We start from the raw sequence: 24,899 nt of genomic DNA, 5'->3' as shown, positions 1-24,899 counted from the left end.
TGCCTGTAATCTCAGCACTTTGGGAGGCTAAGGCAGGAGGATCACTTGAGCCCAGGAGTTTGAGACTAGCCTGAGAAACACAGGGAGACTCCATCTCTGTAAAAACAAAAATAAAAATAAAAAAATGTAGTCAGGTATGTGTGTGTGCCTGTGGTCCCAGCTACTTGGAAGGCTGAGGTCGGAGGGTTGCCTGCACCCGGGAAGTCAAGGTTGCAGTAAGCCATGACTGCACCACTCCACTCCTGCCTGGGTAACAGGGCAAGACTCTGTCTCAACAAAATAAAATAAAAAATAAACATCCTGTCCAATGATATCGGACCAAAAAATGTACGTTGTAAAAGTGTTATGTTTCACTCAGCTTAATTTCTACCTGTGCATTATCCACACCATATTATTCCAGTAAGAAAAAGGTCACAATCCAAAACACATAGGAAGACAATGTGACAACCAATAAGTTGCAAAGAAAGAGAAGAAGAGGAAGAGAGGGAGAGAGGGAGAGAGGGAGGAAGAAAGGAGGGAAGGAAGGAGAAAAAAGGCTCATTACAAATTGTCTTTGGAACTCGTAAATCCAGTATCTTTCCGAGCAACTTCTAAGGACAGACTCGTTATTGCTTGTAACGAAGAAAGGTATAAAAGGGTACAGTCGTATTTAGAAATTCTAGGTCTATTTTGTCAAATGGCCAATAAAAAAGATTCAGCCTATGACCCATTAAAAACCCAAGGGAAACATTCTGAGAGAGAATGGAGATATTTGGGTTTATAATCTGTGCATTTTCAACGTTAGATTTCATTGAAAATTCAGTATCGTTTCCAACATCTCAAAATGTTCTCCATCAAGATATTTTATTAGAGTGTGAATACGATCATATCCTACAAAATCTTAAATTATAAGTTAAGTTAGTACCAGGTTATTTTCTCTTACAATAAATCCTACAGTCTCTCACAATAACATCTGTAATTACAATATTTATAATATCTGCAGGCCACTCAATTGGTTTTTCCTTAGTTATGAAATCAATATTTACTTCTGTTATTTATAATTTACTTAAGTCAATTATTCGCCCTCCCCATTCTCAATAGGAAAATTCTATTATTGACTATCCAGCAAAATAGTGAGCTCTTAAATCTTCCAATACAAAAGTGGTTAAATTATGGTACAATGGAATGTTCACCCAGGCAAATTAATTATTCATTCCTTTACCCTAATTCCACAGCATTCCATACACAGCACTTATCACAGTGCTTATTCATATTTATATGTTTGTCTGAGTTTCCCTGAAAACTAGGGATTCTTAGAGTATAAAATATGTATTTGTTTTTGTTTTGCATCCAGATTGCATTTCAAAATAAAGCCTAAACAATTGTTGTTACTGAATTTAACTCTCTAAAACAGCATCTCTTACAGAAATTAAAGGAAAGATGTAACTTGCCCTTTTCTTTTAGCTTTTAAGTCAAGGGAACAAGACTCAGATGAGGACTGAACATAGCTATGTAGAGGACATAGCTGTGGGTCAGGAGCCCTAGTTCTAAAATTTAACAGTTTTGTGGTCTTGGTGACTCCAAGTAATTTAATGAGGTTGCAATTTTTTGAATTTCTGCAATCAGACCTTGGCAATGACTTTGAGCAGTAGGATATAAATAACTCCCACATGCTTAGTGTTCCAATAATGGAACACTAGGCATAAATGAGTTAACCACTTTGAACATTTCTTGGCTCTGAATGTTTCACTGGATTGTTATGAAGATCAATGAGATAATAAAAACAAACCACTTTTTAAACCATAAAGGATACAATGCATCACTATCAGTGTTGCCAGTGGTTTTGTTCCCATTGTTGTTTTCATATCTCCACATCTGGAGTTTTCATAGTAGGAGGAACATGGTTGGGTGATCATTATTCCATATTTCAACTTAAATTTCTTAAAATGTTATGGGAGAAAAAAAAGAACGTATTTCATCTTCTATTATTGAAGCTCCTGTAAGCAAAACAACTACGTAGTTAAAATAAAACACTGTTAAGAATGTAAACATCAACATACTTCAAGCTATATTGGTTCACTGCTTTAAGTATGATGCCTTATTTTATAAACAACTGGCCAAATAGTCCAACTGACTGATTTATTTTCCCACTGAATTTATTGACTTACCGAGCTGACTAGTGGTTTGGGACTTCAGAGACTTAAATTTTTCTTCTAAGCATTGGCTGACGGTATACACTGTGGGTTTTCAGCATAATAAAAATGAGCAGCATTGTGATCTCTTTCTTTGATAAACGGTAGTAGAAATGTTTGCCTTAGTTCTGGTAGAAGTCCTGTCATTGGCTTTTAATCCTGATAATATAATATAACCTTTCCTACCATAGTTCAAAAATGTTCAAAAATTTGCATAATTAACAAGTCAATTCAACGTGATTCTTTTTTCATTAAGATGAAAAATGAGGCACATCACTATAGATAATGAAAGCAAATGCCTGTCATTACTCATTCTCCGGAGCCCTTTGTCTCACACAGACTTGTCTCGGAGCCCGTCTGAAGAATTCAGTGAACAGCACAGGTGATGGTCCATAAGATCAATGGGCAGAAACATCTTCCGAGAAATCTTTGCATGTTTTGAAGCTTTTAGATTTGCATCCTCTATAAACCTTTCATCAAACACTATGTTGCCAAAATCAATACTATGGCCTATTAGGTTTATTCATTAATTCATCACATATATTCCAGACATTGTGCCAGGCGCTTGTAACACAGTGGTAGAAAAGACAGAGATGGTACCTGCCATCATGGTAGTTAAAGTCTAAAATAGATAAAAGTAACCACATGTGTACTATATATCCGTCTTTACAGACCAGGAAACTGGGACTCAGAGATATTGTTTTCCGAGGGTTATAAAGTCAGCTAGTGAAAAAGTTAAGCTGTGAACCTAGATTCTGGGGGCTACGAAGCTATAAAATATTATTGCTCTTAAGATATAAAATAAAATTCTAATGATAATAACTCAAGTAGTTGTGAAGAAAGTGGGAAAAACAGACTATAATAAGAAAATGTGAAAACCTGACAAGTAATTTTTTAGCCAAGTAGAACCATTCTACTCAAAAGGTACGAAATCTTTAGTATTTCTTAGATAAAATTACACACAGGCAATAGAAGCACACTTATTTGAGTTGATTTAGATACGCTCAAACAAAGCTTTGTACTTTGTTATCATTAATACCTAAATAAGAAAATATGACTGCCTAATTCCAAAAATATTAAGTGGATCTATAGAAATAAACATAATGTGGAAATATTTTTTTTGGAAATTAAGGGATAAAAAAGGACTTGAAAAATAAAATGATTTTGTCCTTACTATTCTCTACTTCAAAATCTCTCATTCAACCCATGTCTACTATAATCTCCAGTCAGAAAATTTTTCTAAAGTATAGAATTTCAGTCACTGCTCAATAACTTGCATTGGTTCCCCATTTCCTACAATATAAAGCCTACACTCCCCTAAGTGTCAGTTAAGACACTCTAAAATACGACCCCATGATACTTCCAAATAATCTCTTTGCTTCATGCAAGCTAGTGGGTTAATTTTTCCCTAACATGGTGGGAGCTTTCTCCACTTCCTAATTTTGTGCCTCCTTAACTGAAATACAACTGTCCTAATCTTAATTTATTTATTTTGTTCCCATTCTTCAAGAATTGGGTTAAACCCAAACTTGTTGATTACTATGGCTTTTGAGGATCTGTTAGATCTCTGAAATCTGGTGATTCTTCTAATCACTTGGTAGTACCAGTGACACTTTTTGTTTTACATTAAGATGTAAAACCTTTTATGCTCTGGGAACAGCTAGCAGGCAGGAATTGTATCAGATTCATTTTTGTAACCCAGTAACTAGGACGCAGTTGGCCATCAATATGTTGCTATTAATGAAAATAAAGCATGCATATGGCAGGCATATGTGAAAACTCAATCATTTGGTTGTAACTGCCCGAAACAATGTCTTAAGGAGACAATTGGAGCCAGGCAACAATGAATGTTGTGAGAATTTAGTGATGTCTGCAGCGAACACAGGAGGGGGTACTTGAGCCATTGATTTGTCATCTCCCACTTGAGGGCCTCCTTTTATAATAAAATAGCATGAAACATTCCATAAAAGAACAGCAATGATTTGCACTGTACTTTAAAAATCAATATCTTATTGTATAACTTTGACTCAAAGTTATAATAATACAAATTTGGAATGCAAACTTTAAAAATTGAAGGAAAAAACCAACTCTCCAGGAGTAATTTAGCTGAATGGTTCACAGACTTTGCTGCATATTAAAACCTTCTAAAAAGCTTGAAAATGTTGCTGTCCAGACTACTCTCATAATAATTAAATAAAAATGCCTGGAATTGAAGACAAGTATTTTTTAACTCTTCAGATTATTCCAGTATGCTTCATCATTGAAAACAATTTCAATTTAACAATTTGAAAGCAAGTTCAATAACCTGGGATAGTTCTAGCAAGCTCACGTGCTATACTGATTCTTCCTAAACCTTACCAATCAGTGAACCAAACCTTGCTGCTCAAAGTGTGAACGGCATCACCATCGTCTGGAGCTTGTTGGAAAGGCAGAATCTCAGGCTGTATCCAAGAATTATTGAATCAAAATTTGCATTTTAACACAATTACAATGCATTTAAAGTTTGAGAAGTGCTGTGTGCTTGGTTCTCAAAGTGTGGGTCCTCATCCAGACGTACTGATTCAAAAAACCAAGATTTGGAAGCCATTGTTGAGAACATGGATCTATGAGGTGCGGCTGCTGTCTTCCTTCACGTCTCGGTAGCACTTTTCCGCCCAGATCATCAGTAGTGTCAAAGACTGGGAAGAGACCATATGTAACTGTACACTCCAACCCCTTCAGAGGGAAACTCCAAGTGCCCTGGACGTTAATCTTATCTAAATTAGACGTCGATCAATTCTCCCAAAGAAACGAAGGTTGCTCCAGGGCCTAAAAGGGTGCTGAAACTACAGATGTGGTTCAAAAATGGCTTCTCACCCAGTTTGTCAAAGCTCAAGTCCTTCATTTTTCCTGAAATTGCTCTTGATCAGTCTTCAGTCAGCATTGATGTCTCCTGTTAAGACTTTCCAGGCCACTTCCTTCCATAAGGGTACCTTTTGATATTATTAACTTAAATCTCCTACATATTATTCCCATTTTGTGGATGAAGAACTCTGGTTTCAAAGTGTTAAACTAATTGCCCAAGTTTATCCAGCTGGCAGGTGGAGATAACCATAAGAATATCCATGACTGTCTGTCCCTAAAATCAAATGGACTATTTATAACACTATCCTGCTTCCTCAAGTATGGGAAACATTCTGGTGCATACTACAGAAGCAATAAAAGTGATGTTTTCTGCCCATACCTCAGTAGGAAGGAGCAAGGAGTTCTCTTTAGGATATTTGTAAAAATTCAATTGTAATACTGTGGAGTGGGCTTAATAATGCTGTACAGACATAGTTGGACATAGGTATGTGTTCCACATTCGGTCTCAATGTCAAGGGAAGCAGATGTACCAAGTGCGACCTCACTAGATCTTGGCTGGATGCCTGTTCAGTACCACTCTATCTAGGCTGCTGAATAATACATGAAAATATATATCCACATAAAGACACACACATCCTACACACCTCAAACTTCTCAAATCAGATACATGAAACAGGCAACCGAGTTATTTAAAATCTTTAAAATTATTGTACAATGGTTTACTATCTCTAAAAAAAGTTATAATTTATATTTTAAATACATCAAACATATTGAAAAATCCTTGCAAGTTCACTGTTTAGCCTGTCTAAAGTAAACTACCATAATGTTTTAGAACTAAACCACGTCGCCTTCTTAATGCCTTTTAAAAGTGCTGTCAGAAGAATGCAGAGGTATGAGTTAAGAGATTATTATGCACTGGGAAATATTAACCAGGAAAAATAAATTCGAGATATAGTGTAAACTGGGTAAAGGTATTAACATTGGAACTAACCTTGCTGAACTCAAATCCTGGGTCTATTGTTTAATACCTGTATGGCCATGGACTAATTATTTAACCTTCCTGTGCCTCAGTTGACTCATCTTCAAAATAGAAATGATTATAGTACCTTTTATAGGGTTATTACAAGACTTAACTGAGTACAATTTTGAAATTTTTCATACCCGTACTAGACATTTAGAAAGTGTTGAGCAAATAGTTATTATTATCTGGTATGTCCCCAAGTCATAGATTAAGAAATAATGATTAACACATAGATGACCATTTTGTTTTCCAAATCTTTCATTCCAAATATGTAGTTCTTCTTTATCCTTCATGGTAGTATGCCCTGGAAAATGCTAATCCATATGAGTATACATTTATAATTTATACCTTATTTAGTCAGTGGCTAAAAGTAGTGCTTAATCAAACCAGAGACATATAGGAAACTCTGCTGCAATTCATGAAGAATATGGACAAATCTATACAACCTTGCAATCAGTAACTTATGTTGAAGATGGAGCACAGGATACGGATATAGTAGAACTGAATTCTACTCACTACTTGAGCTGAGAGCAAATCAACTCTCACTTCAGAGCCTCAAAGTAAAGTAATGAATTTCAGGAATTTTAAAGTAATCTCTAATTCTCACTCATCAAAACTTTAATACCCTTTCCCACTACTTCAAGAAACACTCTCTTTTTAGTTTCTTATTCTTAAAACACCTGAGTGTGTATTTTCTTTTTCCTGCAACATATGTTTAAATTTATACTGCTGCCCTTAGATGAATAATAAAAAAATGACTCTCTCTCTTATGGGCAAATATACCATTTACATATTTTAAGAAAATGATGTCTCTATAATTATCAACATGAATATATATGTATATATATTCATGTAACACTTTGAGAATATATGTAACACTGTGAAAGTGTCTTCTTTTACTACTATTGCTATAGAATTCACTTTTCCAAACTAAGCATACTCAATATTCTTCCTATTTTCATAATAGAAAATAATTTCCTTACTCATCCTTTGAATTCTCTTAAATTATCTGTCATTCTCAAAACAAGATGCAGGCATGATCCAATTAGCATTCATTTTTCAAGCTGGGCATTGTCACACAAAGTCATATTCATTTTTGATGGGGTTGTTCTGTGAATTCACTTTCATTCATTGATTCAACAAATACTGAATACCTAATATGTGCCAGGTATTCTTTTAGGTGCTGGAGACATAACAGCACAAAATGCAAAGCTCATTGCCCTCATGAAGATTACATTCTAATTAAGTCTTTCAGTTTCAATGGTATAATGATTATACTATCGCTACTATCTATGAACTTATCCATATCCATTATCAAGGCCTTACTCATTATTAAGAACTTATTACAGGCCAACACAGAGATTAAAGCAGGCATCGTCAATGCCCTTAAGCAGTTCATAACCAAAAAGAAGTCAGCCAGTCATATACACAATAAATACATACAGATGAAACAGCATAAAATCATGAGATGTACAGTTTGTTCAGAGAAAAAGTAGAATGTACGGTTAAATCAGAAATAGGTTTCAAAGACAAAAGGCTTTTAGAGGATGGCATAATTAGTGGAAGAAATAACATAAGTATACGATAGAATGAAAAAAATGTATGGTATATATAAGTAATACTTTAGTAGTAAGAAGACATAATAAAACAAGTAGGTATATTAGATAGTGGTAAGGGTTCTAAAGATGAAAACAAAATTCAAGTAGCCAAAGGAGACTGAAATATTGAGGACAGGGACTGAGATGTATGTAGATTAACCAGAAAAGATCTTTTCGAGAAAAGACTTCTCTTTTGAGTGGGGTATGAAGACTATGAGGGATTAAGCTATTTAAATATTTGGAAGGACATTCCAGAAAGAGGGGAATAGCTGGTCCCAATGCCTTCAGGCAAGAACAAGGTTGGCGGGTTTGAGGAACAGCAAGAAGGCCAGTGGAAAGAAAGAGGAGAGATAATGAGGAGGGATGAAGGAGGCAATGGTTGAGATTATATAAAATGCTATTGGTCATAGGAAAAAGGTCTTGGCTTTAACCCCAAATGATATGCGATGAAAGGGATTGAGCAAAGAAGTGAGTTTATTTCATTTTATCTTTTAACTGGGTCACTCTGGCTGCTGTATAGAAAATAGGCGGCAGTGGGAAGCTTGAAGTAAAGAGACCAGTTAGAGAGTTATTGCAAGAGTCCATACAAAGAGGATAGTAGCTTGGACTAGGGAGTGGCAATAGGGGTATTGAGAATTGCTTGAAATCTGTGTACATATACGCTGAAAGTAGTGGTGAATTCACTACTGTGTTCCAATTCAATGCAAAAACGATTGTACTATTTGCTCTTACAGTTTCGCCTTCTTTTGTAATGTTTTTAAAATAAAAAGTTTCCCATTTTTCAAAGGTGAAAACAAAAATCAGTGTCAACTTAAGGCTTGAAAAATTTCAGATCTATCAGAGATATTGGATATTATCTTTTCTAAACACCTCATTTTACAGACTAGAAAACAAAGGATTCATTCCTCAGAGGAGAAATGATGGGGGGAAAGTAAACCAAGGAACAGAAAGTTTGTGGGACTTAAATAAGTTCACTCAGCTATTTAGAGAAAGAACCTGGACTGGAAACCAGGCTGTCTGACTCACAGCCCAAGCTACTTTGTCTTAAAATTGGTGATATTTAAGGGGGTTGTACTGTTCCTTTAAAGTTGTGTTCTGTTATTTTGATTTAACAAACATTGAGTGAAAGCCACAGGTATCTCAAACTGAAAAGTCTTCAGGGCCTAGGCAGGTAGGAAGAAAATGTGGAAAAAAAGTAGATGCATCTGTTGCTTACATACAATCATTCCTGCTTCCCAGGCGTGCCAGCTAAATGAAACACATTTGCAGCTCTTCAGGTTTTGGAAAATCTCCATTGCTTGGCTAGGCAGAAGGGCAAATAAGGAAGTCATACTCTAATAGGGAAAACACAAAAGCAGATAAGGAATTGCAGTATATAATGTGACTTGTGCAGCTGTAAACATGCATAAGCCTCAAATACAGTAGAGTGCAGTGAGTGAGCGTGGGGTTTTGTATGGGGTGACAGCTGAGACGAGATGGCTAAAGAAGACCTCACATGGACGAAAGAAACAGGAGTTGAGGAGGGTTCTGAAGGGTGAGAGTGGCTTGCCTTGTGGATAAGATTGGCAAAGACCTCACAAGCCAAAGAAATTTGCATATGCAAAAGCTCCAAGACATACAAATCTGTGATACAGGCTTACCTATTTCACTACATATTTTTCATCTTTTTTTCTTTTTTTTTGTAATTCTCCAAACTTATATTTGATCATATATCTGTCCAGAATTGAGCTTTGACTCTCTTCAAGTAATTAATGAAAATGTAACAGATTTCACACATGTTTAAGATGGTAGAAAGTTTGAATTTCAGTGCCTACAGACCTCTGCTTTCCCTGTTATATTAGGAGTCAGATCCCCATAGAAATAGGCTTCACAGTCCCAGAACAGAGATTGCCTTCATTAGCAAATGTGAGTACTTCAAATCCTGGGGGTAGGGGAAAGATGCCAGTTGTACTTGCTGCAGTGCATCAGAATAATCTGGACGGCTTGTCAAAACACAGATTGCTGGGCCCCAGCCTCACAGTTTCTGATTCAGCATGTCTGAAGTGATGCTGGAAAATGTGTATTTCTAACAAGTTCCCAGATACATAGACGCTGCTGGTCTAGGGACTAGACATTTTATGAATCACTGACTTACTCTTCAATACCCACCCGTGTAAACACCTTCAAATTCTTCCATATATCAATAGCTGCCACTGCTAAGAATTGTATTTCTGTTAAAATGGTCACTGTGCATGAGCTCCTTGCAAATAAAGGGTCTCTCATTCCTATTGATGAAAATAATGACAGCAGATGACATTTATTAAGAATTACTGTGTTCTAGGTACAGCTTAAAGCACTTTTAAGGAATCAAACCATTTAATCTACACAGCAGCCCTATGATCTAAATATTATTATTATTGTCATTTAACAAATGAGGAAATTTAAAACAGAGAGGGGTTAAATAACTAATTCAAAGGCAAAGAATCTCAAGTCAGATTACTGGGACCCAAATTCTGGTTCTAGCATTTATGTGTTCAACTCTCTAGATCTTTAAACACACTTTGAGACTATCACACAGGGGTTTGCAAACTGATGATTTCCTGCCTGCTGGTAACATATCTTTCAGAACAAAGGGTATTTAGGGAAACGGAAGTTGTCAATCAGTTTTTCTGAACATACCTTTACTTCTATATCAGAAGTAAATAAAAGACTATCAAAATCTTAGCGATTCTTGGCACCTCTAATTTTGTACTATCTGAATTTGTATAAATCAGAGAAAGTTTATGTGACTTGCTCAAGGCCAAAGCACCAGTCATCACACAGAGCCAAAAACAGATCAAAGACAACCTCAGTCATCAGCTCTTTCTAAGAATACATTTGGTTAAGCAGCTCCAATAAGATTTTTAACTACTATGTATTCTGCCTAGAAATACGCCCATAAAAAGTCACAGAGTAAATAGGAAAGAATATAATTTCAAATGACTCGTGTTTTGCTTTACTGACCGGAAAGATACATGGGAGTAGAAGTCTTATGATCAAAAATGTACATAAGATCAAGAAGGAAGTGAGGAGTTGAGGCTAAAAAGTCTGCAGGAGTTATCCCCTTATGATTTTATGTAAGGGGATAAGTCATTCAAGAAAATAATTAGTGTTTGCTCAAATTTTCCACAAATATTATTTGGAGGCACTATCTTTAAAATTAAAACATAGTCAATGAAAACAAATTTCTAACAAATTTAGAACATCTGTTTAATTTTTTGTAGTACCTGCATGCCCTTGTAATAACAAATACAAGATTTCCTTCATAATTTTCCTCAACTAACCATGTGGATCATACTTCTGTTGATAATTTAGCAATAAAAGCTTCTGCTGACTTTGGCTGTGTCTATATACTTGTGACTGGTGGTATCAAAACATCATATGTTTGGTATTGTATAGAAAACATAACTGAATGACTAAACTTTTACATTTCCAATTGGTTTTCTGAAAATCAGACACAGAACATTTTGAAATGTTTGTTGATGCTAAACTCATAGTGAATTTAATACATTCATAAAATCTAAAGAAAGTATATTTATATTCATAATTGATAAGAACATAAAGTATTAGAAATCTAGACTGAGAGAATCTTAATAATTTCCAGATTAACTAAATAGCAAATATAAGAAAAGAAAGAATACATTACTAAAAACAGAACACAGGAGACTTTTTTAATAATTTTGAATAAATAAAGACTTTTTAAATTGGAAAGAAAAGCTGAGGGCAGAAAAACACATTTAAAATAAAACAAAAAAGAATAAAGCATGGCGCAAAAAAAAAAAAATCAAAGGCAACAGAATTAGCAAAAAAAAAAAAAAAAGGTAAATCTCAACAAAAAACTGATTTTTTAAATACAGATTTCCTAAAAATAAAAAAGGACATTTCATAGAATCAGATATCGACAGACAGTTCATAGAAAAGGGAGTACAGATCACCCTTAAACAAGTGTTCAACCTAACTCATAATTTGAAAAAAATTAAAATTTATTTTAAGGTAGCAAAGAACCAAGTTTTGTGTTTGTTTGTTTTTGGTTTTCAAGACAGAGTCTCGCTGTGTCACCCAGGCTGGAATACAGTGGGAAGATCTCTGCTCTCTGCAACCTCCGCCTATCTGGTTCAAGCAATTCTCATGCCTCAGCCTTCCGAGTAGCTGGAATTACGGGCATGCACCACCATGCCTGGCTAATTTTTCTTGTATTTTTAGTAGAGACAAGTTTTCACCATGTTGGCCATGGCTGGTCTAGAACTCCCAATGTCAGGTGACCCACCCACCTCTGCCTCCCAAAGTGCTGGGATTACAGGTGTCAGCCACTGCGACCAGCTAGAACCAAAAGTTTGATAACACATTTTGTTGACTAGATGATAAGGAAACAGACAATTTTAGAGTAAATTTGTACAATGGAAAGCAATTAGGTGATACCTTTCAAAATGAAGAAAGCACATACCCTTGACCCAGCAATTCTACTTCTAAGTAACCATCCTATAAATACATTTGTATATATTAAAAATGATTTATATAGGAGGATTTTCTTATGCGATTGTTTGTATTAGCAAAATGCCTAATAGGAAATTAAGTATTTAAATTATCCATTTAAATATGTATTAATATGAAAAAATCTTGCAGATACACATTTTAAGTTAAAAGAAGGTGCTGATCGATAGATCAATATAGTAGATAGATATAGACAGATGGCTGGATGGATAGTTATTGTACATGCTGATAAGTGCATAGACTATATCAGGAAAATACCAAGAATGTGCCTAGGTGGCAATGGAGGGGTGTGAATGAAAATTGCTTTAGACTGCATCAATGACTTCCAGTGAATATCATAAACACACTCATAGTTGAACAAAGTTTGTTTTAATAATGCTCAGCAAGGAGGAAAAACACACACCAGAGCAGAACTGGGGTGTCTTGGGAAGAGGATTTAAGAAAAGATTTACAGGATTTGGGTGTGTAGCAAGTGGTTTTAAGGAGGGCTCAAAGAAATGAGAATCTGCTCCAGATTGGATTCTCTAAGGATGTGGGTGTAATTCTATGGCTACTATCTTAGTAATTCTTTTCTAGAAGGCAAGAACAGAGCAAGGTTAAAGCTGTGTTTGGTAAACAAGCAGCAGCCACTCACATAATCCAGGACAGAGACATATTTAGTCATTTTGTAGTTTAGGAAACATTTTTGTTTCTGTCGTGTTCAGACATGATTACAGGGTCTTGCTTTAATCTTGACCCTTCATGTCTCAGCGGCTTTGTCTAATTTCAAATGTTGTGAAATTGTCTATATTCAACAGAAGGAGACCAAGTCTTCTTGGGGGTGCCAAGCCACCTTCTGGCTGTCAGGGACTGTTTTGCTATTTCTCAACTACACACCCTTTTGTGCCTTTACAATTTGGTACCATACACTTATCTTACCTATTCAAAATAAGTTTTCAAAGAATATCAGGACTAAAGGAGACCTTAAAAGTCACTGAGTTCTGAAACCATGCCCTCCTACCACCACTCTGCTTCCTCCTCCCACACCAAGGGGGTTTTCTTGTAAACCTCTCCCTTTGCCTCAAGTGCCAGGACAGCATCTGCTTGAATATCTCCAGTCTCACCGTTGTACTAACTTGTCAGGCAGCCCATTCCAAATGGCTCTTAAAATTTTATTGTTCAGAGGTAAAGAGAACAGTATCTTTGGTTATAATATCTTCATTGTTTTCTCCCTAGCATTTCTGACCTCTTCAAATGTGTCTTGTCTTACGGTAACTCAGGAAACAAAATAATTAGCTTTTTAATTTTATGTAAAATATTCCTATTAATACCCTCCAAACTGCCATTGTCTTTTTTGTTCCAGTGTTCCAACACAGTTTTGTATTTTTTATCATTACATTTGCAGAGATTCTTATCTGTTACTGCCGACAAATCCATTTGTGTTTTGTACTCAGTTACATATAATTAGTCTTTTCTTCATGAACAAAAGAACAGGTGTCTTTATCAATTCTGTGCAAGATGCTATGGTAAGGTTGGTTAGACCTAATGATGTCTAGTGAACCAAACAACACATTTCTGACAGATGCTCATAGTAACAAGATTCTTTTTTCAAACAATCAACTGCTTCTACTCCTACACACACAAAGTAGAGGAAGAAAAGACATTTTAACAACTTAGAAGCTTATAATTTTTCTATAAAAGAAATGAGTAGAATTTAAATCCTTCTTTGATATTTTTACTTCTAATCCCCACTCAGACAAAGTATATGTAAAATTATTTATTTTTATTTGATATTCTTCATTAAAATATGTGGGGAGAGGGTCAGAAGAAAGCACATTAGTTGAAAAACTGATAACATTTTAATAAAAGCTATAGCTCTCTGTAAATAATATTCACAAGTGTTAATTTTCTGACGTTGATCATTATGTTGTTATGTAAAATGATACCATTAGGAAAAGCTGGATAAAATGTATAAAGGAATTCACTTTTATTACTTTGTAATTTTTCTGAAATCTTAAATGATTTTTTAAGTTAAAAATATATGTGGGGCTGGTCGCAGTGACCCACGCCTGTAATTCCAGCACTTTGGGAGGACAAGGCAGGTGGATCACGAGGTCAGGAGATCGAGACCATCCTGGCCAACATGGTGAAACCCCGTCTCTACTAAAAATACAAAAATTAGCTGGGCGTGGTGGCATGTGCTTGTAATCCCAGCTACTTGGGAGGCTGAGGCAGGAGAATCGCTTGAACCAGGGAGTCAGAGGTTGCAGTGAGCCGAGATCACGCCACTGTACTCCAGCCTGGTGACAGAGTGAGACTCCGTCTCAAAAAAGTAAAATGTGGATAACAGTATTTTAGCCAATGACCTACAGAAACTTTCGTACGTATTGACAGAGACATTCATGCACCTAGTCATTCATTCACTCACTTTGTATTGAGTGCTTACTGTGTGTTACAGACCATTCATTCTAGGTTCTAATAGTGCATGAGGCATCAGTCAAAATCTTTTCACTCACAGAACATGCATTCTTCTGGGAAAGAAGATCAAAAATAAATAAACAGCAATAATACATATTTCAGAAAGTGGGATATGAAAATAGAGAGTTCCACGGTGAGAAGTGTAATTTTTAGAGGACTGTTAAAGAAGGCATCTTCAACATCTGTAAGATAGATCTTAGCAGCACTATTGGTAATGGCCTTAAAATAGAAACAATAATTATACACAAAAAGGAAAATGAATAAATATGTTTGTATACATTCATACAGTGGAATATTTTACAAAAATGAAAGAAATAAAACAAATAAATATATTACCATAGACAAACCTCGCAACCATAATGTTGGGGATTAAAGTACATAAAACATATTTATGATAATGTTCTAACTTATAAAATATTTTAAAATATGCAAAACAATGTTATGAATTAAAATTTTTTATTAAATTGCATATATATGAGATATACAAAATTCCAGGGAGTTATTATAACTGGTAATGAAAGAAAGCAAGATTCCATCAGGGATATCACAACAAGGAGGTTAAACTATATCGATAATCGATATTTTTAATTAATTTTAAAAAAGCTAGTGGTAGGTATCCAGATAAACTTGTATTAATCCTTATATTTTGCACACCTAAATGATTTTAAAAACAATTGATTAAAAAGTGTGTGTGGTAGTTTATCTTAATAAAATATTAGTTTAAATCTGTGAGTTCAGAGAATTTTTTAAAGTACGTATTTGACACAATGCATGCCCTTTGGGGTGTGTGTGTGTATGTGTATTTGTGTGTGGTAGGCATAATGACATTATGCTAAGAGAGAGAGATATATATATGCATGAAGGAAGGGACAAATGTACACGTGGGTGTAGATTTACACGAGCAGTTAACCCAGCATCAACAAAGCAAGCACTGTCAATCATTTTCCTAGAAAGAATGCAGGAAGGATTTGTCCTAGCTTGACCCCAAACCTGCACTTCCACACCCTTCTGTCTTTGCCCCATGATAAATGTCATGCATTTGCAAGATAGTTGGCTGGGTAAAGATAGCATTTTGTAGATTGAATATGGCTAATTGTCTTACTTAGGGATTGATTCTATCTTCATCAATTTATAATTTTTCAATTTTTTTTAAAGTTAGATGGATGGTGCTGACAGAGATGTTGATATATCATCACCATCTCCAGCCATCACATTTTATAGAAATAAAACCTGAGAACTAGTAGTATCTTGGAGTTAGTGCAGATAAGTGACACAACTAAGTGGTTCCCTGGTTCTTGCATCTATATTTGTAGCCTCACTAAATCGACATTTAATGACAGATGCAATAAATGAAAATACACGGAGAGAAAACTATCCTGATTCTTCTATACTGAGCTGAAAGCTTTAATCATTTAAAGAATGCTCTCACAAAAACACGCCACCAATGCAAACCAAAATAAGTCAATCAACAACCTAGCAAAAAATCTGAAAGCAAGAAAACTGAAACGAAATTCTTTATAATAAGATCTTTTATCTATTGTACATTATATTCTAAATGTGTGATATTAACTGAACAAAGAATAACTTAGAAAGGGTGGACAAGATCATTTTCATTCTTTAGGAATTTTAAATTTTTCCTCAAATATTTCTTAATCATTTAAAAGATATTTCACTATAAAACATCTAGCTTCCTATATTACTTTATGCAGCTTAGTAGATTATCAGCCAGATCACAAAATTACATCCATCAGAATCACAACTTGTTTGGACAGATATCAATGAGTATTTATTGTGTGCTCAACACTAAAGATCTAGCAATGAAGACAGACAAACATTAGGAAACAATATGGCACCATACATAATTTTAGAACGACACGAATTTGCCCTCAGGTATCTGTATATGATTATGCAAAATTTGAAAGATCTGAGAGCTATCAATCTTGCCTCTGGAGCTTGTATTTGAAATTTTTCTAGACTGCAAATTCATTTTGTCATACCTTGATGACTGCATTTAATTTTTGAACTTGTCAACTCTAAAGTTAGATCACTTAAAAACTATATCCAGAGAAATTATTATTAATCTTTGAATGCTCAGCATTTTTATTTCCCCCCCAAAAATTTAAATTCCATTTCAGGTCTATCAGTCTTCATTATCTTCTTACTGTTATATATATTTATTATATGTGCCATATGTAATCATGAAATTTAAATATATTTTCCTTTTAAAATCAGCAATTTTGCCTTTAATATAAAATAACATATGTATGTTTTATATATATATATATATAAAACACACACACACACACATATATATACACACACATACATGTACTCAGTATTTACCTTAAGAGGTAATTTTTGTCTGTCGGAAATTGTGTTCTGAGAAATACATAACTTGTTTATTATTGAACTATAACTTGTTCATCTCTTGGTTCCGGGATTTAAATATCATCCCGTGTTGGAAGATGTGCTTGTATTGTTCCTAGGAGTGTTTATCATCATGCTGCCTACAAACACCGTGATGGGAGTATATTCTTGCCCACTGACCAAAGGAAATACCTTTAAGCCTCTTACCTTCTCTTACCTGCATAACCTCCCTCCTATACTGTGTCTTTGCGCAGGAAATCATAGCAAGAAGGATAAAGGAAAAGACACCAGCTTACTAATAGTTAAATAGTTTGAAAGGCATAGTTTGGTAAGGCAGCTTAGCAATGCTTTAAGTATAAGATACACTGGGCCCTACATTTGATTTGTAATCAGATTGTAAGAAGCTGATGTTTCTTACTGTAGTCGCTGTTTTCGTCCTTGGTCCCATCAATGGTGCCATCTGGGTGCATCTGCAGGAAATATCCCTGCTGGCTGAATAACCTTGTCACAATCCCTTTCAGCTGGGGTTCTGCAAAACAAAATAATTATTCAAATTTTTATTCGGCTTACACAAATGCACACTTACAAATTGTTAAAAACATCCTGTAAGTAAATACGTAAATGCCAATAGCTTAAATATTGAATTACGTATTTGGGAGTTGGGTATTTCAGTAGCATATCTATGCTTTTTATTCCATCTAGAGGTAGAGCTTTAACACTTTTAGCAATAAACTAAATGCAAATAAATAAAAGCAAATTATGATTAGGAAAATACCAAGACATGCTAAAAAGTGAATTATTTTCCTCCTTTGTACATCTGGTGTCTGACTGCAAGATTTCACCAACATTATAGTCTCATTCCAGAATTATTGTTTAGGCCAAATGCCTCTGTAATTTCTAAGTTTCTAGTAGTCATAACCAGGTTCATAAGACTTCTATTTCTGTAGTATATCAGCTTTCCATCAGAAGCTCCTGGGTTTTCAATTTGTGATCAAGTTCAGCCAGAAAGAATAGTTTGGATGAGAAGAACCACAGGCAACAGCAAAACTTCCATGGCCATGAGATGACACCGGGAAATATGTGGAAATGTAAATTTCACCTTCACTACATAGTTCTTCAGAGAGGAACCTCAGTATTCCAAAGTTCATTTCTCCAGTACAAAAAAAAAAAAAAAAAAAATCAAGTCATACATATTTCTCTAGGTATTTCAAACCAGAATTGCTCAACTTTTAAAAACCCTCTAAACACAAACACTTTCAAACTAACCTTTGTATAACACATTTGAATTTTTGTGCATCAGCTAATATAAATATTTAAAGCTTTCTCATTGCAGTGCTGGCTGCCAGCAACAATCTAATTTCCACCGCATCACCATTTTTGTCTCTATTGTTGAGCAAAAATGAATTATTCTAGGGCACTTATAGCCCTAATTATTTCATTAAAATGAGGAGAAAAAGAAAAATGCTGCTTCTAGAGATAAAAATTGAGGCAAAGATGGAAATCATATGATTGCTAAAGTAGCAACATGGTATCCTCAGAAGGACAATCACTGAATTTAAGCTAGTCAACTTCATCCTTCACCCATTTTTTCAACTAATCTTTACCAAGAATGCCTTTTTTCTGCCCAGCAATATGGTAGCCACTCTGTGTTACACTGAATGCATTTATTGATGTTTAGGTCTAAAAGAGAATTCTAGTTAAACATTCAATGTGATTAATTCTTTGAGAATTGGCCTACACCCTGTAACAAGCGTCTGTCGCTGGGACTTTTGCACATGTGACTTGATCACATTCACATTATTTGGGAATATGGGGCAATGTCTCTATCAACACGTCTTTTTCACAGCAGTCCTAAGAAGCAAAAGACATGTCAAAGAAATCGGGAATGAGGAAGCAGGCTGATGAGCAAAGAACTGAACTGGAAATTAGGCATTCTAATTAATAGGTAGATATTGTCTTTATGAGTTAAATAAATTCAATTTTTTAAATTTGTGAACTTCAATGTCCTCATCAATAAAAATCTTGAAGTTAAACTGAATGATTGTTTGTTCCTTCATATGAGTCTCTATTTACTTTGAGCACAGTAGAATCCTCTGCCTTGAATGCTGGCAGAAATAGAAGAATGGATTTGTCTTCAATGCACTTCCTCCATAGGCTCATCTATTCCCACAACTATGGACAAGTTGGGGAAACACATGGCCAGCTAACGCTGCAAACAACTCTCTCTTTTTTTCGAAAAAGAAATTATATTTTAAGTTCTAGGATACATGAGTGCAATGTGCAGGTTTGTTACATATGTATACATGTGCTTTGTTGGTTTGCTGCACCCGCTAATTCGTCATTTACATTAGGTATTTCTCCTAATGCTATCCCTCCCCACTCCCCCCACCCTAGACAGGCCCTGGTGTGTGATGTTCCCCTTCCTGTGTCCAAGTGTTCTCATTGCTCAATTCCCACCTATGAGTGAGAACATGAAGCGTTTGGTTTTCTGTCCTTGTGATAGTTGCTGCAAACAGCTCTCTGTGTGCCTCTGCCTTTGGCTGCCTGGCTGACACGCGGTTTCTGATGTGATAGATTTGAACCTCAAATGCTGTGTGGCCCTGAGCAACTCATCTAACTAACATTTGAGTTTCAAGTTTTTGTACCTATATAGTAAGATTTTTTAAAAGTGCTACTCTATAATCATTGCAAATTTAAAATGAATAATGACAAAGTACGAACTAGAAAACCCATAAAATATACATCCTAATTGAAGTCTACTGTTTCAACTATGAAAATCAAGGACACGGTATAAGGGAGGTAAAAGCAGCATTCTGAGAAAAGAATATGTCTCCAGCGTCTGCTTTAGTAAAATATCAACTGAGCTTGTAAAGCCACTAAAGCTAAAAGTACAGGATAGAAAATGATAGAAGGGAGGAAGAGGACAACTTTCTTACAATTCATACTTTATTTCTAATAAGCTTGATAAAGTCACTTTAAGAAGTCATTTTTTATTGGTAATGAGATGCATGGCAGTTTAGTCGTTAAAACCTGTAAATGATTGTTTGTTTTCTTCGCGCTCCTCTTTCTGTACCTGTAATTAAATACTTCTTTAGCCTTGGTGGAGCCATCCCCTGTTGGAGCCCTGGTAATTCAGGTTGGGAACTCCGGCTCAGGATAATGAGCATCAGACTCTGAGCACCCATCTCTGAGAGCAGTGCCAGAACAAGCCCAGAGTCTGCGTTTTAATTATCTTGTGATATGTGAAAATGAACATCCTATATTATAGAAGTTCCAAAGAAGACTTGATCATCTGTTGAAAAAAATACCCTGAACATATATAACATAGATGGGGCACAGAAAGCTGTGTAGCCTGACTGGCATCTTTTATGTCTATTACCATCTATCAAGTCTTACCAACCTTTCCAGGTTCAGCTCAACATCACCTCCTCCATGAAGGCTCGACTATCATAAGTGAGGATCTCCTTTATAAGGGGGAAAGCCAGAACATGTTTTGCTCTATTTTAAAGAAAGGAGGCACAAAATGAGACAACTTTTCAGCATATTCAGCATATCCAGCATCCTGGGTACATTCAACGAATGCACATTTATTCGTCAGACTATGCTTGGGACCCCAAGATATGAATAAAACCGTTGCTGTCCTCAGGGAGCACCCAGTCTAATGCATGAAACATATTTGTGTATAATACTAGTGTGGGAGAGTTGATAAACGAGGAAGTGAATCACAGTAATGTGATGTCACCAAGGAGCAAGTGACCAGTTCTGTCTGAAGGTTGGGATAAGACACTTCATCTGTCACTTGAAGAATGAGTAGGACTGCCGTAGGCAAGGAAACCAGAGGAAAGGCATTCCACACAAAACATGACAACTCTGGGCATGATGCAGCCTGGTACAGACAGAATAGAAAAAAGGGTTCTCAAATGCAGACATGCAAGTAAGTGCCTGTTCTCAACAAATGTTCATAACACAACAGTGACACTAAGACAAATAGGGTCAATGGAATAGGTTTTCTATGCACCTAATTTTTTTTCAGTTTATATGACTCCTTGATTTTAAAATTATGCTCTTCCATTACTATTTTTCTTTTTTTAATGAAATGATGGCTATATTATTAGATGGTAGGGGAGGAATGGTTGGTTTGTTCCCTTTTGTGCTCTAAAGTGGTGTGGCAAATACTGCAAGCATTTCACTGAAATCCATTTCCTCTTTTTTCTGGGCACCCAGCTAGACCATATGTCCTAGCCTCCCTTGCAGTTGGGTTTGGCAGATGAATGAGTGTCATATGGAATGTAAGTGGAAGTGATGTGTGCCATTTTCAGGCCAAGGTTTTTAAAAGCAAACATTCTCCTCCACATTCTCTTTTCCTTAACACTGGCCAGATTAAGATAACATAGCCCTGGGGGCTACAGAAGCAACAAAAGGGAAGAACGTTGGGTCCCTGAATAACAGGTAAAGAAAAGATGACAGCCATTGAAACACCTCCCTTGGGCAGTTAACTGAAGAAGAAATAAACTTCCATTGGCTGAGTGTAATGGGCTTTGAACCTCCTGCCAAAAAATACAATACGGAAAGGGAAGGAGACAGTAATATTATGGTGGAGAAACCTAACAAACAAAGCACTACCTCAGTCAGGTGATCAAGGTTAATATCATCAATTATAAAACATGCTGATAGTATGTACTCTTGAGATTATGTGATGAGAATAGCACTTTACCTCTGTGATCTTCCTCCAAAAAACCCACCTCAGTCTCATTATGAGAAAAAAAATTAGACAAATGCCAATTAAAGAATGTTCTACAAAATACTTGACCAATACTCCTCAAAATGGATTGTTCATAACACAAAGAAGGGATAAATGCTTGAGGTGAGAGATAACCTATTTGCCATGATGTGATTACTATGCATTGTATGTCTGCATCAAAATATCACGTGTACCCTACAAATATATACACCCACCATATACCCATGAAAGTTAAAAGTAAAAAATAAAAAAAAAAAACTATCAATGTCATTGAAGAAAACGAGTGTCTAGGAAAAAGTCATAGATAAAAGGAGTCTAAAAAGACATAACAACTAAATGTAATAGGGTATTCTGAATGAGATCCTAGAGCTGAAAAAGAACATTATGTAAAAATGAAGGAAATCTGAATAAAGTATGGATTTTAGTTAAAAATACTGTAATGATATAGATTCTTAATTGTGACAAATATTGTACATTAATGTAAGCTGTTACTATGGGAAATTGGATATAGGGTATATAGGAACTCTGTACTATCTTCACATCTCTATAAATTAAACAAATTCTGAAATAATAGGTTTATTAAAAATACTAAGTACAGCCAAAAAAGCAAGTAATACATGTTTTCCTCAAAGAGGCCGAGTGATAAAGAAGGTAAAGGATGGGACCTCGGGTTCAATACTGCTTCCCATCAGGATGACATGGCAATTTCAGCAGAAGGTTTGAATTCAGAGCCACTCAGAAAAGCTGACACAGGCCAGAGCTATCTAGACGTTCCTGCCAGCTTGACAGTCCGTCTAGTGATACGGAGTATTTCCTAGGTACACGACGGAAACCCAGAACAGAGACAGAGCCAACGGGTCCCGGTCACACATCTCAGGATGAATATTCAATTACAGGAAATAGGATGAATTTTAGACATGGAAAGGATCGACACTTTCCTTCATTAGCTTCAAAGGTAAAAAAAAAAAAAACTCTGGCTGGGAGAGACAGTGTGGATGAGTTCAGACAAGAACTCAGTTCCTATAAACGGAATGGACATCATCCCTTCCTTTCCAAAGAGCAAAATTCTTACCTTATTAAAACAGGGTTGGGGAGCAAGAAGGGAGAAGAGAGGAGAGAATAAGGAGGGGAGAGTATCTAGCTGTGCATCAGTTATTAAAGTATGGGTTGATAGAGAAGCAGTTATGGAAAACTGTGCAAGAAATATGTGTATATATAACCTTTGATACTAAAATCTTCTAGGGCCAGCGTATCCACCTATACCCGAACTTCAGAGAAAGATTCTACATATAAACTCCAATCTAAAATGAAAACTATTATAATACTAAGGAAAATCATGTAATGGAGGCCATATCTAGAGAATTAATAGTACTTTTAATAACAATGGCCATATTTTGAACCCATCTCCTTCGTGGCCGGTATGCTTCTGATCATTTTACTATGGTTTTATTTATTATGCATAACAACTGGCTGTATGAGGTACTTTTTTTCTCTTTTTTCAGTTTTTTTGAGATTCCAGGAAGATGCATCACTTTTACCCAAAGTCACAGCCACTCTCTAGCACTGTTCAGTCACTTTAAAAAGAATACTGGCAAAACTGGAACATGCCCAGAGGAAAGGGAGCCAAATAAAGAGGGTATAAATGACTGTCGTAGGAAGAATGGCTGAATTAACAGTGGCTGTGCAGTCTAGAAAAGGGGGGATTTGGAGGAATGTGAGAGCCTAGAAAAGGGGGGATCTGGAGAGCTGCCTCCACATTCTTGAAAATCCAAAGAAATAAGAAGCAGCCAATTTGTTCTGAGTGGCTCCGCAGAGATAGACCTCGGGCCAATGGGTGAAAGTTACCAGGTATGCAGATAAAAAAGAACTCTCTGTTAATCGTATTCAAAGAGAGAACAGGTTGCCTAAGGAAAGAGTGAGTTTTCTATCAGTCTTTCTGGATATAGCCAGAAAGAAGCAGGAAAACTACAGGTCAGAGCAGCTGTGAAGGACGTGGATGTCTCCAGAGGCTGAGACACTCTGAGTGAGAATGAAAGATCCTTTCTAACCCTGGTGTCCTGGAAAGCTTTGGGATAAGCCGGATGGTCCACTAAATACAATTTCACTTTTCTGTTTCCTTAGTTGGTGCGTAAGACAGGGAATTAAAAACAAGGTTTACCAGGCACCCAGAAAATGCAATCTTCTTTATAAATGTTAGACATGGATTGTGGAGTAGTTTGATGGGTTCTTTTAATCAGTCTCTTTGGGTTTACAAATGAGCCTTCTGTATTAACATTTAATGTTGTCCACTTGAAGGAACTGAGATTGAGAAGCTGTTAAACACGATTCTTGTCAAGTGCTTCCAGAGCATTACACTGATGCAGACTTCAAAATTAGATTATTAGGGTTAGAAAATGTTCGTAAGCAAATATATTTCTGACCAATCATGACTAAAGGGGATAGACTAGGGCATATTTACATACCATAAATCAAAGTCTCCGACAAATCAGAAATGAGCTACAGTAAGCATTTGAAAAGGGATAGAACTTACCTGGACTTCTGAACACACTGAAAAATTGCGACTCTACTGAGCTACGGGGATTCATTAAAAATATATGCTATTTCGTAAAGGAGAAGCAGGCCTCAGGCCCCTCATTCACTCGAGAGACTGCGTGAACAGACCTAGAGGAGCACCTTCCAGAACTGAAAGGATAAGGTTGAAGACGTGTCACTGTAGCCTGGCATAATCTGCTCTGTGGAGTAAAATGAGTCAGGTCCTGTCCGTCATCTTCAATCTCCCCATCGGCCAAATGAAGATGAGAGACACCATGAGCAGCTACCGACCCGAGGGCCATGAATCAACCCCAAAAGTGCTAATATTCCGAGAGGATTCTGTAACTAAGTGCATATCTATTTTTCTTTATCAACAGACACTAATGGCACATTTTTATTTTAAAAAAATGAATATTTATTAAGCAGCAGCCTTTGTGACAATTATTCTTCTGGGCAAAAGGGATACTCAGTGCATGCTAGTAAACCAACTCTCCCCCACCTCCCTCCCCTGCCAGAAAAACAAAGCAGAAAAGAAAATCCAAAACTAGACGTCCATGGGATGATTTCCACAGTGCAAATACTTCAACTATGACTGATTTAAAACTACTACTTGACATCACTGAACACAGACGTGAAGCTGGAAAGAGGTGAGCACCATC

At 36.0% G+C, this 24,899-nt stretch overlaps 2 protein-coding genes across 3 annotated transcripts in view; one reads left to right on the top strand and one right to left on the bottom strand.

The window, feature by feature from the left end:
• Positions 1-24,899, top strand: part of LOC126948019 (60S ribosomal protein L36a-like) — a 731,948-nt gene that overhangs the window by 320,737 nt on the left and 386,312 nt on the right. The gene's annotated exons all lie outside the window — the stretch shown is intronic.
• The window catches only part of FGF12 (fibroblast growth factor 12), a 584,467-nt gene that overhangs the window by 188,353 nt on the left and 371,215 nt on the right, over positions 1-24,899 (bottom strand). For both annotated transcript variants that reach the window (XM_050779249.1, XM_050779248.1), the window contains one exon: positions 17,386-17,496. In XM_050779249.1, the coding sequence (XP_050635206.1) occupies positions 17,386-17,496 (111 nt within the window). The remainder of the gene's footprint in view (positions 1-17,385; positions 17,497-24,899) is intronic.

The sequence above is a fragment of the Macaca thibetana genome, chromosome 2 (genome assembly GCF_024542745.1).
Source record: "Macaca thibetana thibetana isolate TM-01 chromosome 2, ASM2454274v1, whole genome shotgun sequence".
Classification (NCBI taxonomy): Eukaryota; Metazoa; Chordata; class Mammalia; order Primates; family Cercopithecidae; genus Macaca; species Macaca thibetana.
Note: the sequence above shows the minus strand (reverse complement) of the source record. Positions and strands in the feature narration are given on the sequence as shown.